Genomic DNA, 14,676 nt, shown 5'->3' on the forward strand with positions numbered 1-14,676 from the left:
AGTCTGTCCTTTTCATTCCTTCAGTACTCCAAGCACTTTTATCTCACCAGAACCATTATTGTGTGGTGTGAAAACCAACCCTTTTATTTTGTATTCTCAGTTGGGGGCATTGAACAGAATGTGTAAAATTCTTTAGTTGGATATCTGTTAGAGAGCCACTGCTATTTTCCAGTAGCAGAATTTAAAACTGTTCTAGGAATTTTCTTATCAGATTTGGTTTCTTTATCAATAAGAAGAACAATAAGCCTTTCCTGTCTACACACTGCTCCCTAGTTACATTGCCTGGAACCTTGAATTCCCCTTCTCCAAGGAGTGAACTATGCTAGTCAATCCAGCCAGCTATCATAACAGAGCAAGTGAGAGGCTGGGAAGGAGGGTTAGACTGTGTCCTTTTCAGAGCATAGTAGTATTATACATTTTATACAGAACTTTTCATTCTGAAGATTTTCCCCAGAGATCTTTACCAACCATAGATATAGGACACCCTTCCCCATCCACTGAAATGCAGCAACTTCTGGGCTGGATATATATATATACACATATATATATAACAGCGGTTCTGTACCTACAAGAGTTTCGGACACGAAGTAAGGAAGAGTAAGGTATCCACTTAACTAGGAGAGTCCTAACCAAATTTGGCCTAAGCACTGATGATATTTTAAAGTAGTTCACATAGAGCATTTTCCTTCTCTCTGAACTAAGGTAGGATTTTATTTTTTTTCCTTCCAGTTTCCCTTTGTCTTTAAGATCAGAAAGTGATAGCATAAGCAAGGATGTTTTAGGGGCTGTGTGTGGGGGGTCTGACTGAGAAGGAGTAGTTATGACTCCACCTAGGAGGGGCAAAGGGAGGATTGAGGACATACTAGCTATGTTAAGGGAAGTTGTGAAAACAGGATTTCTCCACTATGGGTAAGCCAGTACATGTGTGTGTGTTTTTTGCTTCCCTACATAGAAAAAGAAAAAGAGGAATAAGACTAAGAAGCATCCTTCCGATTCTGGGCTGCAGGACTCTTTGACCTCTGTAAGTTCAGCACCTTCTAGTCTGGACTCTTCTTTGAGCTCAGAATTGACTGGTACAAAAAGGCCAACACAAGAAAGCCAAGTCCAAGAGAATGAAGTGGCCAAAGCAGAGACTGATTCGTCTACCTGTAACAACGAAAGTCAGATTAACAATGACAGTTCCTTATGCCCCTTGGGAAATGAGGGTCAAAGCCCAGAAATGATTGTGGAAGACAGTCCCAACAGCAGTGACACCAGCCACCAGTCAGTGCAGAATGGTACCAATGAGGAGCTTGCTCAGCCTACAGGCTCCAGAGCCACTGAGAAGAAGATGGAAGATGAAAGTTCCCAAAGTGAGGGACAAATGTCCAGAGAAAATAAAGGCTCTCATAAGAATGAAACTGAGAGCAGCTCCGTTGAAGCTGACCAGCCTCCAGGAAATATATCAAATACCCAGACTTCAGGTGGAGACAGAAATGCAGTGGCCTCCCAAGAAGTGGGGGAGAGAGTATCCTTCGGGCGTTGCTCCAATATGGAAGCACCTGAGAGTAAGGATTCAAATTCTCATGCAGACCATCTAAGTCAGGAGAAGAAGGCCTCCTGTTCTGAAGCTGAAATAACATCACACAGGAAAGTCGAACAAGACAGTCAGCAGCAAGCAAGTGCTCCTGTTTCAAAGGTAAACTGCTCAAATAAAGGCTCCAGCAGCCATCTGATTATGCTGGGATAAGTTTCCTTCCTTTGAACTTTGAAGTGGTTACTGCAATAAAATGAAGCCTGTTCATTTCTGCCACCCCAGTTGAACAACCTGGAGAGGTGGGGAGGAAGTAGGAGGTGCTTTGCGGCATCTTGTCAGTTTGCACAAGTGTAGCTTATATCTGTGAAAATCTCTGTTTGTCTTTGGTTAGTTCCATGTGTGGAAGGTTTGCCCTTCGTACTGGAATAACTATGCTATAGTAGTCCAAGTGCCTCCATTGCTGGGTGATTTACTAAACTACCTTGGGCTTATAAGCCTTGTTCTCCCCTCTCCAGTGCCCACCTTGAGTTGAGCTTTATCTCTTTGAGCAGAACTTTATACAGTGAAATGAGTGTAATTTTCAACATTGCTCTTGCCAGTTTTCTCGCCGTTGTTAATGAAGCGTGTACGGCTGTTACATGGCCCAGAATCCCTGTCCTTTTTTCCCCCATAGAACCTGAAAAAAGAACTTTATCTCATGGTCCAGTCCACACCATTCCCTCCCCAATCTCTCACCAGTGCTCCGAACAGTGCACATACTACAGAAATGAGTATACATTGCCTATGTTGCCTTCATTATGCCGGTTTTACGCCTCCTCTGAATATAGGGTGCAGTCCAAGAATGGACCTGTTGAATTCTAGATTTCTGTTAGATATTTTCTCTTCCTTTATATACCCCCTCCTCCAAGAACCCACGACATGGTTTGCTCTGCCAGCCAAGGTTGGATAGATTAGATTTCATGTAAAACCTGTTCAGAACACGCATGCAGCCCTGGCTGTTAGATTGGTCAGAAGATTCACCCTCATTTCTTCTGCCCCTGGGGAGTGAAGGACTGACCGGTTTTTGGAACTGAACCTCGTCCAGGTGCAGAACACTAAATACAGGCCCAACTGAATCAGTCTCGAATTGGATTGTTTGACATGCAACATCATACTTCAACTATCATGCCATCTTGAGCAAATCATGCTGGTTTCTATTACACTAGTGTCTTTGCAGTTCTCTGCTTTTGATTCATTCTGTGCGTTTATGTCACAGAACATGAAAGCAGAAGCCAAAGTGACCCCAAGAAAGAAGACACCTGAAGAAATGGAAAAGACAAATCAAACAAAGGCATTTGAGACTCCTAGAAAAGATTATGCGTCAGCTGTTTCAGGCAGTCAGAAGGACAAGAAGCAGCAGAAAAATCAGGAAACCAATGCGAGTAGAATTAAGCCAAGGTACAGTATGCTTTTTTTTAAAAAAGTGCTATTGAAAGAACTGAGGACCAGCCAATAGCTGCTCCTGGGTAATTATAAATGTGTACTCTTCCTTTTCAGCATAGACTAGGCTTAAAATAAAAGCTTCCTAGTGTTTGAATTATTCCCACCTTTGCAAGCCAACTGGCTGATTCTTTTTGGCGGGTTTTCTTCTTTTGCAAGAATAGAGTGGAGCTATGCTGACGGGAGGGGTTCTCCTATCAGTGTAGATAATCCACCTCCCTGAGAAGCAGTAGCTAGGTTGACAGAAGAATTCTTTCGTCAGCCTAGCGCTGTCAACATGGGGATTTAGGTCAGTTTAACTGCATTGCTCAGAGCGACGTAGCAGGGTTGTCTGATTTTCTATTGTCGACCAGCCCTTATATTCAGCAAGGTGGAAAGATAGGAGAATGTTGTTCCAGATGGGAGGAGCTACAGAGGAAAGGGTGCTCTCACCAGCAGTGGTGAAATTACAGTGAGGAAGCAGTTGCTAGATGAGCAGAGTTAGCAAGAAGATGATTAGAGAGAGACAACATCTGAGAAGAAGGCAGGAAGTGAGTCCATGGAGAGAGTTGAAAATAAGCAGGCCAGTTTTTTAACTGGATTTTTCAATAAAACCAGTAGGGAACCAGTGAAGTCACTTGAAAAGTGATGTTCTGTGATCAGGTTTCTTTGGTACATGAAAAGGAGTGGGCAGTAGCGTTATTCTATACATGCAAGGATCTGGAGAAAGAGGACTTGACATGCCCAAATAGAAGAGGTTGCAATTGTCAAGGTGAGGGTGGATGCAGGCACTAGTGACTATTTCCTTACAGGTCATCCAGTGGATCTCAAGCTTTTTGTATCGGTGAGCCCTTTCACACCACAAGCCTCTGAGTGCGACCCCCTTAGAATTTAAACCCACAGTTTTTATATTTAACACTATGTTAAATGCTTAAAATGAATTTACCTTTTCTCACTGCTTTTGGCCGGGCTCGGGGCTCACAGCTCCGCAGGTGGCTGAGCTCGGGGCTGACAACCCCACATCTGGCCAGGTTCGGAGCTCGCAGCTCACAACCCACCGCATAACTATGTCACAACCTCCTGAGGGGTCGTGATCCCCAATTTAAGAACTGATGAGGTAGTCAAAGCTGTGGCAAACACCAGCATTGTTGTGGTTTGGTGGTGAGCAGATTGCAGAGCATAAGAGATGTGGGAAAGAGAAATATGTCAGGGTCAAGAATGATGCAGAGCAGCGGAGGAATATAGGTGGTATGAATGTCGTTTGAGAGTGCTTCTTTATCAGAAGTTGTTTCGCTGTATTTCATTGGAGCAATATTTTGCATCCAAAATGTGGGTATATAATCACCGGTGTATAATCAGAGGTCACATCCCAGACTGTTGCCCATCTGACAGTGACCAGTTAGGTTACAGGAATGTGTTCTTTGTCAATACCTGGCTATAGAAAATCCTAATTATTCCTAATTTTTATCTTGATATGTAATGTTCACTTTGGTAGGAGAATACTATTATTGGCCTTCAGATCTGGTCACATGTGGAGGAGTTTGCACCGAAACGGATATTAATGCAACTCATGGAGTTGGCTACAAATAAGCAAACAAACGTTGGCTCTGATGCATCCATATTTTTTTTACTTACACAAATGATTTAAATAGTACTTTTAACTTTTTCCTTCTATCATTACAGTCAGGTGAATCTTGGAGAGGGTGTCACAGTATATTTCCATGCAATATTGTCTAAAGATTTTAAGCTAGATCCCAATCAGCATAAAGTGTTCATCAGGGCACAAGGCATTTCAGGATATCTGGATTGGAAGGAAAACGTCTGTGAGTTGACCTGCACAAAGTAAGTACCTTTCTGAAAATTATAGCACCGCTTAATTTTAATTCTGGCCTCTTATTGTAACTACCTGCCTCACAATAACAAGACAGCAACAGACACAGGTGTGGTGTTTTGTCTCTGACCTAGCTGTTGTAATTATTTTCAGTGGTCATGCTTAGACTAGGTAAAAAGGTGCTTTTAAAGTCAGATTAGCACCTCATGTAAACACAGATTAACAGCTTCACAATCATGTTGCTTGGTGTTAAACTGTGTCTGTACTAAATGTTGGGGGTGTTTCAACTCACATTAGCAAAGGCTAGGTCTACATTACAGACGGGATGGGAGGAGGGACTGGCAGATGTGGTATATATTGACTTTAGTAAGGCTTTTAATACTGTCTCGCAAGACCTTCTCATAAACTAGCTATGGAAATACAACCTAGATGAAGGTACTTTAAGGTGGGCACATAACTGGTTGGAAAACCATTCCCAGAGAGTAATCATCAGTGGTTCACAGTCAAGCTGGAAGGGCGTATCGAATGGGGTCCCCCAGGGATTGGTCCTGGGTCGGGTTCTGTTCAATATTTTCATCAATAATTTAGATAATGGCATAGAGTTTGCATACGATACCAAGTTGGGAGGGGTTGCAAGTATTTAGGAGGATAGAATTAAAATTCAAAATGAACTGGACAAACTGAAGAATTGGTCTAAAGTAAACAGGATGAATTGAATAAGGAGAAGAGGTATAATGTTAAGTCTTTCCCTCCTTCTAAAAATTGGCAGTTAGGGAGGATAGCAAGTACTAGAGCAGCCAATGTCTGACTTGCCTATTGTCCTAGCTTGCTGCCTCTGTTAAGCTGTTTTGTACTGAACAGGGATCTGGGAGAGCATGGACTTCTCATTGAAGGTTGCGTGACTATATCCAAGGACAACATAAATAAATCAATTCCCTACAAATATTTTATTTCACGTGCCAAGAAGGGAGAATATGAATACATTTACAAACCTGCGCCGGAAGGAGTGCATGTGAATCGCCTTTTATTAATACGATCTAAATGTCTCAACTTGGGAGGTAAAGTGATTTCCACTGTTTAGTCTTCATCATAATTATGCATGTTTAGATATGTTTTATTTGCCAGACTATGCTGATATTGATCAGCCTTATCAGTGACACCCAGGCAAAAAACCTATGTGAAAAGCTTGGGGAATTGTGTAGAAATATGAAAGGACAAACTTGGATGTAATCATCTAACATAAACGATTTATCTTTAGTGGCCTCTGATTTGCACATTTGACAACATGTATATCTGTATGTACGTCATAGTTATTGAAACTGAATCGCTAGTCTGTGCTGCTGCCTTTGAAGTGCCCACATCCCAAAGAAAAGATGTCACTTCAGATGTGACAGACTTGATCCAAGGGGCAGCAGTGAAGATGTTTTGCCTGATGTGCCACTATTAATTAGGAGAAGTATTTGCATTACTGCGGTGTCTAGAGGCCCTCTCCTGAAATCAGGGGCCTCCCTATACGAGCGCACTAAGAAACGGTCCCTTCCTGGAAGAGCTTACAATCTAAATCAGGGGTGTCAAACATCCGGCTCGCCAACCTTTTTGGTCCAGCCCCTGGCGGCAGTGCGTGCTGCCGTGACATCTCGCAGCGTTGTACTCTCTGGTAGCGTTGCGCACTGCCGCCAGGGAGTATGCCACTGCGATATCTCATGGCAGCGCGCGTTGCCACTGTGAGATCCGTGTACCCTGGCGGCAGCGCGTGGAGCGCTGTGTGCACAAGACGCAGCGCTCCAAAAGTGCCTAGTATTTCGATCTATGCTGTGTATGGCCCACTTGAAGTACATTTAATTCAAATCTGGCCCATCATAGCAAATGAGTTTGACACCCCTGAGCTAAATGGAGAAGTCAAAGAAAGGGTGGGACGGGAAACACACACACAGAGGGGAAGTGACCTGTGGCCAAGCTAGGGACAGAACTCAGGTCTCCTACATCGCTGTCCACTACCTGTACCATGCTGGTCTGCTACCAGTATATGAGGTAGAAGGGAAACTGAAACACCTGCGACTTGTCTTACAACTTGAGAGTTTAAAAAAATGCTATGCATTCTTTTTTAATTAGTAGATTGGCATCAGTATGATGATATAGTATGTGCTAAATCTTCTGATGACTTCAAGAGCCGCATTAAGAGTTGGGTTGGATGGCCTGATAGCAAGAAAAACACTGAGAGAGGGAAGCAGATAGCAGCAGAAATTATGATAGAGACCATCTTCAGCATCCTCACCACATGGACTGAGATCAATATGAAGAACTTTCTCCACCAGTTGCATCAGTTTTACATAGTGACTGAGAAGCCAATGGTGTATGAGGGAAAGCCGATGGAATGGGCATATCTCGAGTTTGGAGAAAAGCAGGTATTCTAATTCAATTTGACAGCTTATTGGGGAAGAGACTGAAATTGTTATTAAATATGCGATTTTAACTTTGCTGTTGAGATCCTTAGTCTCTTCTGCCACCTCTGGTGAATGTAATGGATCATTTTTTGTTGTGTGATGAGGTGAGTTGTTTCATAGAATCGTAGGACAGGGAAGGACCTTGGGAGGTCATCTAGTCCAGTCCCCTGCAAAGTAAAAGAGGTGCTTACAGACAAAAAGGTATCTTTTCAAAAGTGGAAGTCAAATCTTACTTAGGAAAATAGAAAGGAATAAACTCAGGCAAGTCAAGTGTAAAAATATAATTTAAGCAGGCCAAAAAAGAATTTGAAGAGCGCTAGCAAAAGACACTAAGGGCTTGTCTACACTCGTGGTTATGCCTGCAATACTTTGTCGCTCAGGGGTGCAAACCCCTCCCCCCGCTCCCAAGTGATATAAGTTTTGCTGGCATAAGTGCAAGTGTAGCCATGTTATGTCAGCAGAAGAGAGTTCTCCTGCCAACGTAATAAAACCAGCTAAATGAGCAGTGGCTGTTATGTTGGCAGAGAGCGTCTCCTGCCGACATAGCGCTGTCCACACTCGTGCTTATGCCGGCAAAATTTATATCACTCGCGGGGGTGGGTTTTTTCACACCCCAGAGTGATAAAGTTCTGCTGGCATAACCGCGAGTGTAGGCAAGGCTTAATACTAAAGCAAAGGGTTTTTTAAGTACATCAGAACAGGAAGACTGCCAACCAGTCAGTGGGGCCACTAGACAATCAAGGTGCTAAAGGAGCACTCAAGGAAGACAAGGTGATTGCAGAGAAGCTACATGAATTATTTGCATCGGTTTTCACTGCAGAGGACGTGCGGGAGATTCCCATACCTGAGCCATTCTTTTAAAGTGACAAACCTGAGGATCTGTCCCAGATTGAGGTGTCAGCAGAGGAGGCTTTGGAATGAATTGATAAATTAAATTTAATCATCAGGGCCAGATGAGCAGCAATAAATAGACCTTTGCCCTGCAATAAGCCAATTGTAAAGGACTATGATGGTGAAATATATGCTTGGGATACCATTGTGATCACTATCTGAGGAATAGTGGGAAAGAGACAGAAATGACCCCTAAAAAAAGAAGTTGATCGATGCAGTTGGATTATGTGTCTCCTCCCCACCCCCTCTTTGTTCCAGGTGAAGGAGTTACTGGTGAAGTATTTGAAAAAAGTAGCTATGCCATTTCTTGATCAGAAGAGTGCAAATGCTCCAATCAAGGACATGACCGTGAAAAGTAGGCTGGGGCTGGGGCTGATCAGTGTTATATTAGGTGAATGTTATGGACTTCCGACATCCAAAGAGGACCTGAGTCGGGTGTGCAGCCTCCTGTGTTTGGAGCAGAAGCCACGAGAAGTCCTATTTCAAGAAATGAATGATATGAAGGCAGTGTTTTCAGTGGTTCCATAGTAGGTATTTTATTCGTTTTGGGGTGGCATTTAGTGGATGTGTGAGAGATGGGGCCTGTTCCAGTCACTACTCAGTGGCACCTCCTTGTGGCTCACCTGGGGAATTTGCTCTGCCACCTGGTCTGATGCCCCTACCCTGTGGTTCCTCTGTCCCTCGTTCCCCAGTTACTCCGTGGCCTCTCATGCACCGGGAGTGGCAGCACTGTCCTCTTCATAGGTTAGCCCTCCGGCTAAGTCACATTAAAGTTCTCCTCCCTTCTGGGTTATCACAAGTCTTTTGAGGCAAACTGTCCCAGGCGGTCTGCTCCCCACTGCCTGGTCTGCTGTGCCACTTCCCCAGTGGCTGGTAGGGGAACCCGGGCTTGTCCTCTACATCGGGTTGCAGTCCAGGTACCCTCAACCCAGCAGTTCTGGGCTTTACTCTTCCAGCCCTCACTGCTCCTTCCCCGGACTGCTTCCTATTCTCCCCTTACAGCTTCCTGCTCTTCTCCCTTGTAACAGGGAGAGCAGCTGCAGAGTTCCTCCCCCAGCCTGACCACTTCCTCTCTTTATAGATCCTGCCCAGCTCTTCTCCCCGGTTAGACTTCATCGGCAGTCAGGCCCTAGCTCTCCCTAGGTTTCCTCCAGGGGCAGCCTAAGATTATCACCCTAATTTACCCCTTCAGGCCTTGTGCGGGGTGGACACCCCGTCATAGTGTGGAATGACTAGACTTCGGAGGCAGCCATTAACTATGTATGTTCCTTTTGCACTTTTCTCATCTGGACTGGATGGGACTGAAGTGTGTATTAGTCAGCAAGGCATGCAGAACAGCCATGCTGTGGTATTTCTAATAAAAACACTGGTTTACTAATTCCTTCAGAGTTCTTCTAAATCCTGTCAATCAGCATGGGGCTTTTGTGTGTGTGGAAAGGCCTCGGGGGCGTGAGGAGGTTGGAGAGGGGGAGGCTATGGTGGTTATGTGGATTGATAACCATTTGTACCCCAGTGGCGCGCACCACTCTCAAATCCACCCAGGATTTGGTTACAGAATGGAGGGGACTTGGGACAGACTAAAATCATTTTACAGATGGCCTGAAGATGGTTTGGAAGTTTTATTTTTACCAGGTTCTCCAGGGCTGTTTTCTCCCTCTTCCCATTTCTCAGCATTTGTTGTCTGTGAAAGTCCTTTGAAGGTTAGTTGGAAGATTCGTTTATTTCTTCTTAACTGCCTTCTGCTGAGTGGTGAACTCAACCGCTGTCTTTAAACATTTCCCTCTGAGGAGCATGCTAACCCCATGCCTTCAAGCTGGCACTTACGGCACAAGGTGCTTCAAATAGTTACACTGATTGCGGACCCACGTAGTAAAACCTTGCCTCTGTTTTTTAGTTATAATATTGGGACAGGAGGTGTCAGTTCCCACAACCATGGTTGCATCAGCAGATTGAGGTGAGAGGCACGTAAGGTTTCCAGTCCTTCACTTGTTGCCTCTTTTGAGGATGTGGCTGCAAGCTGATGCAATAAAATGTCATTCATAAATACATACTTGCTAAGTCAACCTCTCTTATACTTTTACTTTTGTGCCCAAAACTGTGACAAACATGCTCCTTAGCCGTTCCTAAGATGGATGATCTTTTCTCCATTCTAGTATGAAGCAATACTTGACCCACTTGTGCCAGAGATGCATTGATGAGCAAGTTGACCAGTGGGTGTGCATCCTTCCTGTTCTGCACTTCTTCACTGCTTCCTTTGATCTTGATGAATGCTCGGTGGAGGATAGTCACCTTAAATCTGAAGAGATCTGGGCGGGACTGGAAGGCTTTCCTTTCATTGAGTTCAGGAAGAAACAGGAGGTGTCTTATAAGAAGTAAGTTTCCAGAGTTCCTTAGCTTTTGAAGTGCTTTATAACTGGTGACATCCCCATCGCTTAAAACTCTTGGCTGCTCTGCTCAATTAGCTAAACAATTTACTACATCACCTTCCGTTATTTGGAGTATATGAATATATCTGTTCATTCTTATTAATGTTTTAGGCTGAAAATCCATGAGTGCACCTTTACCATATGGGGAATATAGAAGAAGGCAGGGTATCTGCATTGCATGCATGCGTTGAACTGAGTGTTGTAAGCTCGGTGATTGTGATATGTAATATTGTGCATGTTGAGAAATCCCAATTTTTTCTTAGGTTCTTCTGTCATGGTTGCTTTAAATCTTACATGACAGAAACATAATCCACTAGACAGAAGTCTTAATTTCTCAGAGGATTTCTTTATCTTAGTGCTTAACTCAAGCATCACAAATGAACATTCTTAACAATTTCAGATACTTTTTTGATGAGTTCTAATTAAATAAAAAGACTTACAAGAAATAAAACTTTGCTTGGCCTTTTGACACATTTAAGATTTTAAGTGCAACTGCAGTGCCGGAATTGTGTTTTAGTGCTGCTAGCAAAAGCATGGTGTCTTACTGTGCATGATAGCGTAAGCTGGGTGCTGCTGATGTGAAATCTCGAAGACAGGGCAAGAGGTGGGTTCCGAGTGGGGAGTGGCAGCAGTTCGGGGCTGTGGAACAGCCCATAGGAGTTCAGTAAGGTTGCCATAAGCAAGAGCAGCTCCCCAGAGTCCCAGCACAGAATCTGGGCCAGATATAAAAGTAGCTGTTTTTGGAGAGCGTGTGTGTATGAATAGTATGTATCCTTTTACTTCTCCCTGACCTCATGTGTGAATGCAGAAGGCAACAGAAGCCAAAGAAGATGTCTCTTTGGTTATAGTTTTCCATGTGCTGTCCCAATCTTCTGTATATTTTACAGTCTCTCCCCTGCCCCCCCCTTTTTTTCCCCCCTCTGATCAGCGGGGCCCTACTGCAGCTAATGAAAGGAAAGAAGCACTTGATGGAAGTAGACAGAACACTGGTCAGGTCGTGGATCAGCTTGCTGCCTCTCGAACACTTGGCAGAATTTTGTACTGATTTGTCTGTTGAGCTGTTGGACTGTCTTCTAGGAGTTTATCACCGGTTGCAGAACACCCGCATTACATATCGCAGTGAGGAGGTTTGTCTTCTGACTATTTTAACCAAGTAATGGTAAAGTCGATGTCAGTGAATGCTAGGTGCCCAAGCAGCTTAGGAGCTTTGGAAAATCCCACTAAGCAGCCATTTGCATCTTTTGGTACCTAAATATCTTTGAGACTCTGCCCCCAACAGCTTTATTGGGAATCCTTTCTGGGTTATATGGCCTGGGACATAAAAGGGTTGGAGAAGACTATTTTCTTAGCATATCGACTTTTCCTTCCAGGCCTCATGATTTTATGTGGGTACTGAGAATCTAGCTAGAGTGTGGAGCAAATCTATTTTTGATATATTATTCTGGATCTGTCTGGAAAATATTGACCTGTAGTTCAAATGGATATATATTGTTCACTATAAGATTGGTAACTTTTGCATTTGACATGCCATCTTTTGGTGTGTTTTTATTTTTATTTTTTATTCCATGTCAGTACTGTTTACAGTACATTTGTATTCATGTAATACAGGACAGTGAATAAAATAGTGTAGAAAACTTACATTTACAGATCTAAATGATGCAGTGTATATGCAAATCTATTTAGCCTTGGCAGAAATAGTAATAATCTTGGACCCTCTTTGGTGTTGTAAAAGTAACTGGGAATGTGACTGCAATTTGTGAATATTAATTTGCAGGATTTTTTAAAAAGAAGAGTGTTACAGAAACCAGTGATGTTAATAATAGTGAGAGTACCTAACTTGATATAACACTTTTCATTAGTAGCTCTCAGAATGCTTTACAGCTGGGGAAACTGAGGCCAAGAGAGGGGAACTGATAAAAGGTTTAGAAAACCTGACCTGTGAAAAAACTGGCATGTTTAGACTTGAGAAAAGAAGAGTGAGGGGCGACCTGATAGCTGTCTTCAAAAGTGGTAAGGGCTTTTATAAAGAGGAGAGTGATCAATCATTCTCCATGCCCACTGAAGGTAGGATAAGAAGTAATGGGCTTAATCTGCAGCAAGGGAAAATTTGGACTAGATATTAAGAAAGCTTGCTAACTATAAGGGCTATTGAGCTCTGGAATAGGCTTCCAAGGAGGCCATGGAGCCCCCATCATTGGAAGCTTTTAAAACCAAGTTGGACAAACACCTGTCAGGGATGACCTAGGTGTTCTTGGTCCTGCCACAGCACAGGGGTCTGGACTTAATGACTTCTCAAGGTCCCTCCCAGCCTGACATTTCTGTGATTCTATTCTGTGAAATGACTTGTCCCAGGTCAACCAGCAGACCAGTGGCAGAACTAGTAATAGAACTCAGGTCTCCACAGTCCCAGTCCAGTGCTCTAAACTCTAGGCCATACTGCCTCAGGTACATTCCTGCCCTCCTATGTAAGTGAGAGGAACAGGTGAAATTTATTGTCACACATTTGGAAAGGTTAATGAAAACTAGTAAATCTACTTCTTCCTCCATTTGATTTACCATATGGGTGTAATTCAAAAATCAGGGGCCACTGTTTTCAGAAGTGATGAGTAATCTTGGGTGGCTCGGTTTTTGTATACGGAACTTGAGAAACCTAAAGAGGCCTGATGTGCAAAGGGGGAAGCTTAGAATGTTCTGAAAACCAGGCCCCTTCAAGGGTTCTGAAATTGGACACCCCAAATCACGACTGATTTCTGAAAATCCCACCAGGATTTTTAATGTTATGTTTTGTGTCTGTGATGATAATTCGGATAAAATTAAGCCTTTAAACCTATGTCTCTTGTCTATATTTTCTGCGTTTACAGTTATCTGGGTTCATTTTAGGACAATTACTAATTCTGTGGCTTAATTTTTGTTTCTTGCTTTCCCAGGTGGTAGAGAAACTTTTAAAAATGCTGTTGAATATTCTGGATAGTAACCATCACAGGTAAATGAAAGGCCTCAATAATTCTTCTTAACGCCTAATTCATCTTTTCTCTTTGACCCTGACCTGTGCAGTGTGGAGTTATATTCAGAACAGTTTAGCTCTCTTATCTAATCTTAGATATTTGCATTACATTTATTGGCAGGTAATTTGAATGCTTTGAATTTTATAAATATTTCAAAGGATCCTCTGTTTCCCTCCCCTTGTTGATAGGAGAGGGCTACGGGGTTTTTTGTTTTGTTTTTAGAAAGTTAATTTGAAGAAATTAGGAAGAGGTGGAGATTTGTGGTTGTACTAATCTCTCTGCTGGACACGAGTTCCCCAGCTGCAGGCCAGTTGTCAAGAAAGTGGATTGTGAGTCTTGCCCTTGTGGTTGACCGTTTAATTGTTCCAGATGATTGTAATTGTCATGGGCAGTAGGGATATAAAAGGTTAACTGTTTGGCGATTCGTAGCTGGGCAAGTGGTGGGGAGCGGGGAGCCGTAGCTGGGCTCGGCTCAGCTCCCTGCGAGGGGGGAGCCGCAGCTAGCCAACTCTCACTTGGCAGTGAGGAACCGAGCCCACCATGGCTCCCCCCTCGCCCCCTGCGTTTAACCATTTAAACATTCTATTTTTAGAACGTTTAAACAGATTTTTAATTAAACTGATTTTTACATCCCTAATGGGCAGTCATGGTTGTGTGGAACAACACCGTTCCTTTTGGAGGGCTTGAATTATTAGGACCAAAAACTTTGAATTTGACACTATATTGAGTGGGGAGCTAGTGCAGGGAGTGGAGCACCAGGGTGACGGGCTTTCAGTGGCATGCGTTGCTGAGTAGGCAGCTGCTACGTTCTGAACCAGTTGGAGCTTTTCAAAGTGAACAGCTTCGTTCCAAGGTATAAAGCATTGCAATAATCAACCTTTAAGATCACAGATATGTGAATCAGAGTGGCCCAGTCAGAGTCTGATAGGACTGGCTGCTGTCTTTGGGCTAACTTTAGATAAGAGGCTAACTTACCTATCATAGCTTTTGGGGAATTTGGTAGCTATGAGGAGTCCAGAAGGGCTCCTAAGCTGTGGACCATCTTGATGAATGGAAGGCAGAAGTCTTTGAGAGAAGGCAGATATTATGGAGGCGGTGAGTTCTT

At 43.4% G+C, this 14,676-nt stretch overlaps 1 protein-coding gene across 7 annotated transcripts in view; it reads left to right on the forward strand.

Moving 5' to 3' along the window:
* RNF213 (ring finger protein 213) overlaps positions 1-14,676 on the forward strand; it is a 79,108-nt gene that overhangs the window by 11,460 nt on the left and 52,972 nt on the right. For 3 of the 7 annotated variants that reach the window (XM_067547222.1, XM_067547221.1, XM_067547226.1), the window contains 9 exons: positions 953-1,678; positions 2,772-2,953; positions 4,658-4,816; positions 5,649-5,863; positions 6,918-7,210; positions 8,399-8,667; positions 10,294-10,512; positions 11,495-11,693; positions 13,494-13,549. In XM_067547222.1, coding sequence (XP_067403323.1) covers positions 953-1,678; positions 2,772-2,953; positions 4,658-4,816; positions 5,649-5,863; positions 6,918-7,210; positions 8,399-8,667; positions 10,294-10,512; positions 11,495-11,693; positions 13,494-13,549 — 2,318 coding nt within the window. The remainder of the gene's footprint in view (positions 1-952; positions 1,679-2,771; positions 2,954-4,657; positions 4,817-5,648; positions 5,864-6,917; positions 7,211-8,398; positions 8,668-10,293; positions 10,513-11,494; positions 11,694-13,493; positions 13,550-14,676) is intronic. The other 4 variants (XM_067547225.1, XM_067547228.1, XM_067547223.1 and 1 more) reach the window with 3 other exon arrangements.

This window comes from Emydura macquarii, unplaced genomic scaffold (genome assembly GCF_026122565.2).
Source record: "Emydura macquarii macquarii isolate MOO-44397 ecotype Brisbane River unplaced genomic scaffold, CSIRO-AGI_Emac_v2 contig_1230, whole genome shotgun sequence".
NCBI lineage: Eukaryota > Metazoa > Chordata > Testudines > Chelidae > Emydura > Emydura macquarii.